General features: G+C 57.1%; 1 protein-coding gene across 1 annotated transcript; it reads left to right on the forward strand.

Annotated features, from left to right (window-relative positions):
* Positions 1 to 9,541: 9,541 nt before the first annotated feature.
* FNDC11 (fibronectin type III domain containing 11) lies at positions 9,542 to 10,456 on the forward strand. Its single transcript, XM_061441480.1, has one exon. The coding sequence runs from the start codon at positions 9,542 to 9,544 to the stop codon at positions 10,454 to 10,456; it is 915 nt and encodes a 304-aa protein (XP_061297464.1).
* The last annotated feature ends 308 nt before the right edge of the window (positions 10,457 to 10,764 follow it).

A 10,764-nucleotide genomic window follows, 5' to 3' on the forward strand; every position in this document is an offset into this window, starting at 1 on the left:
AGGTGGCTGCAGAGCCAGCAGGGAGATGCCCTGCGGAGCTGCTGCCGTTGGAGCCGCAAGTAATCCCTTTGCGCGCACCCCAGCCGCACAGACCCAAACCGGGCTGCTCGCAGCAGCTGGCGCCTCCCATAGCCCCGTGTCCCAGTGCCGTGGCCGACATCCGCAATGGGAAATGCACAGCGAGGTCCTGCAGCCATGAGGAGGTTCCCGCTGCACCGGGAGCAGCGCCAGCGCTTGTGCCGAGCGCCCGGAGCTGACGTGGGACTCGGGATGTCCCAGCCGTGCCCTGTGCTCACCGCTCCTTGTGTAACAGCCCCAGTGCCTGCACCGGGACGTGCTCAGCAGCCAGTCCCCTCCTGCTGCCCCCCTCCCGCCCCCGGCAGCCCCAGCACCGCGGCCGCAGGCTCCCCCCGCACCGCATCAGCATTGTGCTCCCTAATCGCCGCTGACAGGCACCTGAAACGGGTGGTTTCAGCGCAGTGGGGCCGCACTGGGGCTGGTTGGCCACAACCAGTGCGATGCTGAGGGGCCCCCACAGGCAGCAAATGGGGAGGGCAACCTGGGTTTCCAGTGCATCCCCAGCTTCCAGGTGAGTTATCTCAGGGCTGAAGGGCATCATGGCACCCACTGTGAGAGCAGCGCTGGGTACTCAAACATCTGCCCAAAGCATCCTCCCTGCAGGCAGGGCTCCAGCCGCACTGGGACAATCCCTGATGTTGTCCCTACCCTGGTGACAAGTGCGGTTGCAGAGTGGCTGCGTGATGCTGCTGTCCCCCCCTCTCCAGTCACCTCCAAACTCCCCAGCACAAACGCTGCTGCTGCACCTCCCAGCAGGCTGGGTTTGCTCTCAGGACTTGTCCCGTTTAAGCTCCATCGGTGACAAGGATCATTTTGCCACCTTCCAGGTTCATGGCATCCATCACTTCCCCGCAGCCGGACCCGCAATGCGCTCCCCGCGCTCCTACAGCCCCTCCTAATGTGAAGCTGAAATCCAGCAGGAGCTGGGCTGGGAGCTGGCTCATGTCCCACGCGTGCCGAGGGCGAGCAGGTGAGCTCCCAGCACCTGAGCAGCTTTCCCCAGCAGCAGCAGCAGGGAAGGTTGGTGTCAGTCACCAGGAGGAACGGTGCGCTCCGGATTCGCTCCCTGGAGACCTGGCATTTCCTATGCAAAGAGGTTCTCAACGCCATCAGGATGCTTCGAGTACGTGATCGCTGACAGAAGCACCCCAGCGCCAGCCCTGCGCTCCGTGGGGACCGGGATGGGGCACGTGCTGGGGTAGAGCTGCACGTGGCTTTGGCGCAGGCAGGCAGAGCATGGGGCGGGCAGGAAAACCCCACCATGAGGCCAGGCTTGTCCTGGGTACCAGCTGGGCAAGGACCATCCTCAGCCCGGAGGGGCTCAGCATCAAGTGAGTGCCGCAAGCAGCCCCTTTGCTGTTCCTCTCCCTCCTTTCACACACAGGGGGGTTTTCAAGAGCCTCCTCTCTGCAAAGCCCTGGCTTTGTGTCTCACAGCAAAGCGCTGAAGTCAAAGCCGTATTTCTTGGGAGATCTCTTGAGCTCCTCAAGCAGCAGCCACTTAAGCACCAGCTACTTGAGCTGGGAGGAGGAGAGCAAGGCCTGCTGTACGGGGACAGCACATTCATCTGCCTCATCTCCGCATTGATGAATAGCTCTGGTTTACCCGTGTCAGGCTCCAGCAAAGCAGAGGATGAACACTAAAGCTGCGCTTGAGCCCACACACTCCATTTAGCCGGGAGATGACTCAGACGAGGCTCTTTGTGCGGGTGGAGGTGACGATGAAGCGCGAGGGTATGGAAGCGAGTGGGGGCTCTGCTCTCCCCACCGGCCACCGGGGAGGATGGACCCTGCTCACCCTGCTCTGCCGCAGGGCAGTGCCGGGGGTCCTCCCGCAGTGGAGATGGCATCAAGCCATCCCTTATCAAATCCCTTTTACCCCGGTGCACATCACACCCCAACTCAGGCAGCAGCAGTGCAGCCACCAATGTGTGTGGGAGGGCTGGGGACACTCCACCCTTCCTCCTGCCGAAAACACCGGCAGCTCCAGGGATGCAGCCCCAAGGATGCATCTTCAGGGATGCCGCTGCAAGGATGCAGCCCTTCGCAGCGTCCCAGGGCTGTATTAGGGCCAGGAACATCATCCAAACCACTCCCAGTTCCAACCAAGGCTTCAGGAAAGAAAGATGCCCGACTCAGAAAGCCCAATACCCGCTCTGCCTGCTGTCTGCCCTGAGTGCCCCCTATGAAGCTGCACAGGGCACCCACCCCACACACACTGCCCCTGCCTCTCCCCACAGCAACACCGCACAGGGCAGGGGCAGCAGCTTCCCCCAGGGCAGCCTCAGCTCAGGAACAAAAGGCATTTCTCATCTCCAGCTCATTAATGGCCCGAGCTCCTCTGGGGATGGGGCTCTTGTGGAGCCGAGCAGCGGGGGGGGGGGGAAATTGAGCCCTCGTTTCCTCTGTTCTTTAAACAAGCCCAGAACTTTGATTCCATTTCTCTCTCCTCACAGGCTGTGCAAAGGGGATCTTGCTCTCCAGAATTGCATCCGCCTCCAGCCCCACTTAGAGCTGCCAAAGCTTCTGCTTCCCCCGGGAGCAGCCTGCGAGCAGCGGAGATGGATGAGCTGACACGGGCATGACTTCACCCCTGCTGCCCTGCTGCCGGAGCCAGCGGCTGTCGGCATTCCCAGAGCCACCCCCCTTGCGCTGCCAGATCCCAGCTCCCCCTTGGATCAACCACATGGAGCCCTGCCCCATGGAGCCGCAGCACCCCCTGGCACCCAGCGCCAGGGCTGGATGTGGTCCTTGGCACGAGCATCCCTGTGAGCAGCAAGCAAAGCCTGGAGCAGTGGCACATGGCTCCGAGCTCTAACTCTGCTCCCTCTGCACGGATCCAGCCCCGTGGTTGCTCCTGGTTTAACCCAGGAAGGGGCCAGGACCTGCAGTCTCGTGAAAGATGCTTGTTTCCCCCTTGAAAAGCCTTGTGGGAATCAGTGAGAGGCACCAAACCGGCCATGCAGGGTTCACCTCCCCTCTTCCACACCCCCAAGCAGGTCATTACCTTACTGCGCCTCACTCCCTCCTGTAACACACCATTTCCCCCTGTCCCTGTGCTTGGGGAACACAGACAAACGTCCCCAAACCCACCATAGCCTCCAATAGCAAGAAATCAGTGCCCCTGCCCCACTCATGCCCTGGGGGGTTTGCAGCCCCCTCCTTGTTTGGGGGCTGCTGTTGGGAACCGATGCTTTGGGCTGATTTATCCTCACTTTGGCACTGCAGAACAGCACGAGGGGTGGGTGGAAGGGAGCAGGAGCTGGGCCATAAATCACAGCACATGGCTCCAGCCCTGCAGTGGGCTCTGCCCCACTGGTACCAAAGGTGCTGCTGGTCACTGGGAGCCCAGTGGGATAAATGCTGGAACTCTGGGGCTGTTTTCACACTGCAGGCTCCAGGGAGGATGGATGCAGGGCTCCTGGCTGTGCTCCCGGCCAGCCCCAAGCAGGTGACAGCAGGGGACAAGGATTCAGGCCCAGCACGTTTCCCACTTCCCATCTTTGCTCTGTCCCACATCCAGGCCAACGGAACCCCTGCCAGGGAGGGCTGTCTCATGGGATGCGGGGCACAGCAGCCTTGCACTCAAGGATGTCTGCGTGGCAAAGCACAGCACAAGGACATCCGAAGGGGCTTTCGATGCGCTCCCAGCAGGATAAAGGAGCTTCCATGACCCCAGTCCGGCTCCTGCACTGGCTCATGAGGAGCCCAGCCCCTGCTGCAGCCTGCATCCCACACACGGGTCCCCTCACATCACCGCTGCAGAAAGCAGGGTCTGTGCCCTGAGTCCCCCTTTGTGCCCACCCCTCAGCACCCAGCAGGGGAGGGAAGCAGAGCAACAGGGGAAGGCTGGGCCCTGCAGTAACAGATCCCAAGGACGGGCATAGAATGAGGAAGATTCTTACCCCAAAACAGCCTTCAAACCCTCTTCTGCCCCAAACTGCAGCAGGTCCCGGCTCTGGGGCTGCCCTCTTTGGGTGTAATGAGCTGGGGATAATTGCTGCCCCCAGGACACAATTAACTCCTTCCTGCCCTGGCCCAGCTGGGGCTTGTGAATCCCAGGACAGCAGCTCCCCCATCGCAGGTTCCTTAGGAAACATCCCTCTTCCTTCTGAATCACGGCCTGACAGCACAGCACCGGTGCGTGGCGATGATTTAGAGCCGGGATATATCTGGAAAGTAGGATTTATTTCAGGTACATGAGGCACCAAGCGCAGCTGGGAGCAAGCAGTGAGTAAATCAGTCACACTTGGTGATCATGGGGCTTTGGAGCAGGTGGGTGCTGAAAGCCCCGCTCCTATGGGACCATGAGCATTAGGTGCTCATGGTCCCATGGTGCCATTGAGGGATGCTGCCGGGAGCCCTGGAGGAGGTGGTGACCCTGGGACACAGCCACCAGCAGCAAGGAGCAACAGGAGAGCCCAAAGAGCTGCTCCAAAGCCATGCACCCTCCATCTGCCCCGTGCGGGAGAGGCAGCACCGGGTGCAGGGTCCATCCTCCTCCCCGTGCCCGCCGTGGTCTCCTCTGCAGCAGAGCCCTGTTTCAGAGCCGCAGCAGATGTGAAATATGGAGATGGAAATTGCCAGAGCCTTTTAATTTGGCTCCTGCCAGTTTCTCTGTGTCAGCTATTGATTCTCCTAGAAAGATGAGGCCCCGCTCCCGCCGACAGGCGCTATCGGGGGGTTTTGCTTACCCCAAGAGCAGCAATATGTGTTTTATTAAGTGTCAGATCTCACTAATGAGAAGAGGGAGGAAAATCAATTGTCTGCTCCTATGTGGAGCCCAGCGGCAGGACTAACGAGTGCTTCCTTTTGGACAGGACAGGGCACGATGACAGACGTGGTAGCAGAGGGCTGGCAGCTGAGTGGAGAGGGGGGGAAAGGTGCTTCAAACACCTTTGGGGTTGTATTCATGCAAAGGGGTTCGTGGAGTGCTGCAACACCCGGTGGTTGGATCGAGCCCTGGTGCTGGGAACAGCACGGTTCCAGCTGCGGACTATGGGCAGGTTGAAGTTCCTATTCCTAAACCCAGGATAGGAGCTTGGCCTGTTTGGCTATCCCATTTCTCCATGCTAAATTTAGGGGTGCACTTTAGTGTTTGTGACAAAACCTCAACGCGGAAGTCTCCGCGCAGCCCCAGTGACAAACCCTGCCATCCAAACCCTGCCAAAGTGAGGAGCAAAGCCCAGGACCTCACCTGTGTGAGATGCTGCTCTCGGCTCTGCAGCACCTTTGTCTTGTACTTGAGCCTTTTCAGGTCAGTTCTGGGTACAGGAGCACCGTGGCCAGCACAGAGCTCACCAGCTTGAAGGCAGACAGAGCTCTTCAATAGGAAGACAGAAGCACAGAAGCTTAAACAGCTCCTTTTGGGCCTTGGCAATGGCTGGAGAAGGAGCTGGGGTTACCCAGACCCCCACAGGACTCTCCTACATCCTTAAGCCCTGACACCATCGAGGCCAAGGGATCCACGACGAGGATGGGGATGCACAACATGAGCTCCCTGCAGAAACCTGCCATTGATACCCACCACTGATCCCTGCTAACCCCCCCTCCAAGGCAAGGCCATCGACCTCCCGTCATTCCCATTTGTCATCTTCCCTGTTTGTTAGCAATCCCACCTGACAAGCGCCGAGTTAATCTCTGGGCAGCTGTGGACTGAAGCTCCAGCTGCCCTTGGAAGACGCATTGATGCCTTAACCTGACAGGTCGCCTCCTCCTGCGATGCTCTGGGCCGCTCTGATGGATCTTGCCTATCATTCAGTTACAAAGGCTTGGCAGGGAGGCACTGGGCAAGCACATGAGCCAGCAGCAAGGCTAAGCCCTGACCCAACGAGCTCATGGCAGGGAGCATGGAGGCACCTTCACACGCAGGAGGCCTGGCCAGGTTGCTGAGGAGCACGGCAGGCGTGTGTGGAGCTTGTCGCTGTGACCCAGTGGAACCAGTCTCTTCTCCATCACAAACCAACCAACCGGGCAGTCCTGCAGCAAAGCAGAGCAGGGAAAGCCCTTCCCACCCACGTGGTAGCCGCTGCACTTCCTGGAGCAGTTTATGTCCTATTTCAACACATCTCGAATAGGGATTCTGTGTTTAAGTTCACAGAGCTCCTGACGCTTGGTGAAAGAGCCTTATCTCACTGTGGACACAAGCGCCGGAGTGTGCCTGGCCTCAGATGGAAACACGGCAAAATCACCCCCAAAAAGAGAAAATCCCCCCCCCCCAGCATGCCATGGAGCCCAACAGATGCCATCAGCGCTCCAGAATTCCCAATGGATGAATATGACCATCCTGGATGAATACTAACATCGGCAAAGCAGCAAAGAGCAAAGCACACCTGTGAGGGTCCCTGGTCCACGCCATGCATGACCTTAAGGAGCCGGCTTCCCTGCTCAGTGCTGCACCCATTGCACCTTGTGCTGAGCTGGCATTTACCATTGCCTGGCTGTCATAGAGTGGTTAGAGTTGGAAGGGACCTTAAAGAGGGTTGGAAGGGACCTTAAAGAGGGTTGGAAGGGACCTTAAAGAGGGTTGGAAGGGACCTTAAAGGGACCTGTCCTGAGGCTGTATCCCTGCAGTTTGCTGTTGAGGTCCAGGCTTGGTAAAAGAGAACCAAGCTTTAACCCATCCCACAGCAGCTCAGCAGCTCCTTGGAGCCCAGACTCATAGGAGGCTGCCTGGTCCCATGGAGCAGAGGTGAAACAAGCTGGAAGCACAATGGGGATGTCTCATATGGGGAAGCAAAGCTTTGGAAATCAAATGAGCGCAGCCCTGCAGTGCTCAGAGCGCCCCAATGCCCCGCACTGGGAGCAGCATCACAGTGAGATCATAAACGCCGGGTGTTCCATACTGCCTGTGTTCCGCCTAAGAGCCACAGTGGAATGAAGGAGGCGGAGGGGCAGCAGTGCCGTGCTCCTCACCCCATGTATCCACATCTGCCCCCGGGTGTCCCCGCACACACCGGGAGCTGCATTTCCTCCGGGACTGGAGAAGCAGTTTACGAGGTGAGGGTACCGATGATTCTGAGGCCGATGGCCCTATAGATCCTTGGGGTCTGTCCCTACGCATGGGGACATTGGCTGAAAGGCTGAGCGAGCTGGGCTGGGTCAGCCTGGAGAAGAGAAGGCTCCTGAAGGGGAGACCTGAGAGCAGCTCCAGTGCCTGAAGGGGCTGCAGGAAAGCTGGAGAGGGGCTTTGGAAAAGGGGCTGTAGGGACAGGCCAAGGAGAATGGCTTTAACCTGCCAGAGGGGAGATGGAGAGGAGCTCTTAGGCAGAAGCTCTTCCCTGTGAGGGTGCTGAGGCGCTGGCACAGGGTGCCCAGAGAAGCTGTGGCTGCCCCATCCCTGGCAGTGCTCAAGGGGAGGTTGGACACAGGGGCTTGGAGCAAGCTGCTCCAGTGGAAGGGGTCCCTGCCCGTGGCAGGGGTTGGGACTGGGTGAGCTTTAAACCATCCTGTGATGCTGTGATTAAACCACTGCCACCAAGAACAAAAAGCATCAGGGTGAAAAGCAGAGCCTTGGGGGACACGATGGATGCTGGGGTCCCCGGCCCAGGACCGCACATCACAATGCATCGCCATGGCAACCAGGGCAGCAGGAGGAAGCCACAGCACTTCGTTTGAGCTGTGGGAAGGTGTTGGGGTGCCCCGGCTCCCCTGGGTGCTCCCCAGTTGCTGTGGGCGCCTCCTTCCACTCCACGCAGACTCTGGGTGATCCCAAGGCAACGCGGCTCCAGCTTGGGCAATTGCAGCCTCCTGGCTGCAAGCAGAGTGCGGCTACGGGGAAAGCAGCCATGGCAAGGAAAATACAAGGGGTATGAAAACAGAAAGGGGAAACATGCACAATCGCAGCTCTGTCTGTGGGCAAACAGGCTGCTGGAGAGAGCCAAACCACTCTGAGAGCGGGGTACCACAACCCAACGCATGTGCCGTGCCTGGTGCGCTCCATAGGGGGATGCTGGGAGCTGGCTCTGCTCCGGGTGAGGTGGGGTTTTGGTGTGTGGAAGGAAAAGGAAAAGGAAATCCTGCTTGTTTCTGAGGCCGACGGCTCCCTTGGAGAACAGGTTGCTGTGAATGAGTGAATTAGCTTTAATCACAGCGTGGCAAAGGCCAGGCAGCTGACAGGTTTACAAACACTTGAGAGCCCTCCAAGGCAGTGCTATTGGTTCTGTCATGTATTTAGGAGAAATGAGGCCAAGAAAAGTGGCTCTGCCAATTCGATAGCACCAGCCAGCTCCCACCAGACCGGTAAGAGCTGGAACACCCCGCTTAGGTACACCAGCTTCAATAATTACAGGCAGAAAATCACACAGGAGGAGAGTTACCCGTTGCTGGGTTGTGTCGGCACAGGCTGATCCAGGACACAAGAACCTGCTTCCAGGCTTCCCTATGTCTTTCCTTTCCAAACCAAGCGCGTGCAGCTGGTGAAAGCCACGCTCTTGATGTCAAGCTGGGTTCTCCTGATGGTATCACCAACAACAGGGCATTTATTTAGCTCCTTTCTGTCTATGAGACACAAGCTGCAGGAGCACCACCGAGAAACCCCTTCTGCCCCGGCACCACCAACCGGGGCAAGTCTTTGCCGGTAAATGAAACACTGAAGGCTGGGGCAGCAGATAAGGCATTGGGAAGGACCATCACCTAAACGCCTTCTTAACAGCCAGCTGTGATCTGTTCACAGTTGCTTTGCACATGTTCCATTCTCTTAGGGCACATCCTTTAGACACCAACAGCATCCAACAGAAAGCAAGGAGGTATCATGGTCCCAGGTGATGATATAAGCTAAAACCTAAGAAAGGGAAAGCAATAAGGCACTGAAAACCCTAAGTTATGGCTGTCAGTCCACTGCTGAAGGTAGAGGAGCAAGGAGAAGCACCAGCTTTCCTCTTGAAAGCTGTTGTGAGGCGCACTGCGTGGTTCTGGCTGCTGAATAGCAGCTCACGTGGGGGGCAGAGGGTTAATCTGAATCACCAAGGTGATTATGTAGCTGTAGACCTGGCTTAGAGGATGGGTCTCAAACGCAACAGCCTGGCAGATTACAGAGGGAGAAAAATAGACATCTCCAGAGATGTAAAAGAATGGAAAGCAATTGCTTACAGGAGTACAAAGGCATCTAATTAGAATGGAACAGAAGATAATAAGATACAGAGGAATTTTGGCAGGGTATATCAGAGAAGAGCTCCTGACAGTGAATATTATTAAGCAGAGGTAGAAATGCTCAAAAGGGGGAGGGTAGAAGGAGCCCAGCTAGTCGGAATATGGAAAAGCAGACTACACAAAACATCAGCATACAACCAGAAAGGAAAATTCCTCTGGAGCTCCATGGAGTTTAATGGCTCTTTCCCATCTAAAACTGTTAAGCTAAGCTTGAAGAGAGAGGAGTCACGGTTATACTCCCTCACAGCTGCTTTTCCTGTGGTCCTTGATGTTGTTATTTCCATCTTCTTACGCAGCAACCGAGCTTTGGGGTCATGGCTGCAGTTGCCAGTGAGCCTAACAGCAGCTGGGAGAGCACTGCGCAGAGGGAAGCCCAGGGCAGTGGCACCTGGGATCTGTACGTGCGACAGAGAAGCCTCATCCGGCAGTTCCTGCGCTCCAGCCTCAGCCTCCCCTACCTCCAGAAGCAGCAGAACAAGGTTCGTGCCCTGAAGAGGTGCTCCTTTTACTTGGATATTGAGCCCAAATACGTGAACGTGACAGACCAGAACCATGGGATGCATCGCATCGAGATCCTGCAGCTCATAGGCGGCCAGCGGCTGCGGAGGGTGCGGAAGATGGGAAAAACCCAGACCCAAATCCAGCTGCTGCTGCTAACGGAGCTGTTGGAACAGCTGCACCAAGGCCGGCAGGAGCTGAACTTCTATGTAGAGTTCTGTGACATGACGACTTTCTTCTCCCAGTGGGACAGGATCAGGCAGAAACTGTGCAAGCTCACTGGGTATATGGAAACCCTCCTCTCCTTGGAGTTCCCAGGGAAGATCTGCGTCAAGCACAGCCTGGTGTCCCACATGGATCTCACGGGCAGCAGACCCCCCAGCTTCAGCCTGTCCCTCTACACCAAGATGCCCGTGGTTTTTGATCGCAAGGAATCTTTTGCGCTCGACAACTGGGCCAGGCTCAAGTGGTTTACGGAGAACCAGGAGTCACACCTGGAACAGTGCGAGCTGAGCTTCAAGCTACTGACAGTCGGGTTGGAAGTGGGATTCGGCAGGACCTACCAAGTCAGCTCCAACTCCTGCGTGGTCCACAGCCTGAAGCCCGGCAGATCCTACGAGTTCACCATTAGAAGGTCACCCGAACAGGCCCTTGTCCTTGAGGAGTGGCACGACACCATCGTTCTGACAACGCGCACCACCAAAGACGTGCAGAGAACCCCGGAGGGATGAGGTGACGCACGGGAACGTGCCTCTCCTTTGATATGTTTGAAACCATATGAATGAGAGCTATTAAAGGCAAACCTTATTTTTAAGTGTTAGAACTAAACCCGACCTCGTTCTTGTTTTAAACAACAATTTTAGAAGCATTTTCCCCAAATCCTTCCAGGTTCCAACCTTCTCGCATCCTTTGGCAGCAGTTTAGCACCCAACGCTTCCCCCTGCCAGGACTCACAGGTGGGAGCACTAAATCAGGCAGACACCTTTGAATTAGATGATCTTTGAGGTGCCTTCCAATCCGAACCATCCTATGATTCTAT

Source organism: Pezoporus flaviventris, unplaced genomic scaffold (assembly GCF_033815535.1).
Source record: "Pezoporus flaviventris isolate CSIRO_AGI_PZ_B2104156 unplaced genomic scaffold, CSIRO_AGI_Pfla_v1 ptg000213l, whole genome shotgun sequence".
NCBI lineage: Eukaryota > Metazoa > Chordata > Aves > Psittaciformes > Psittacidae > Pezoporus > Pezoporus flaviventris.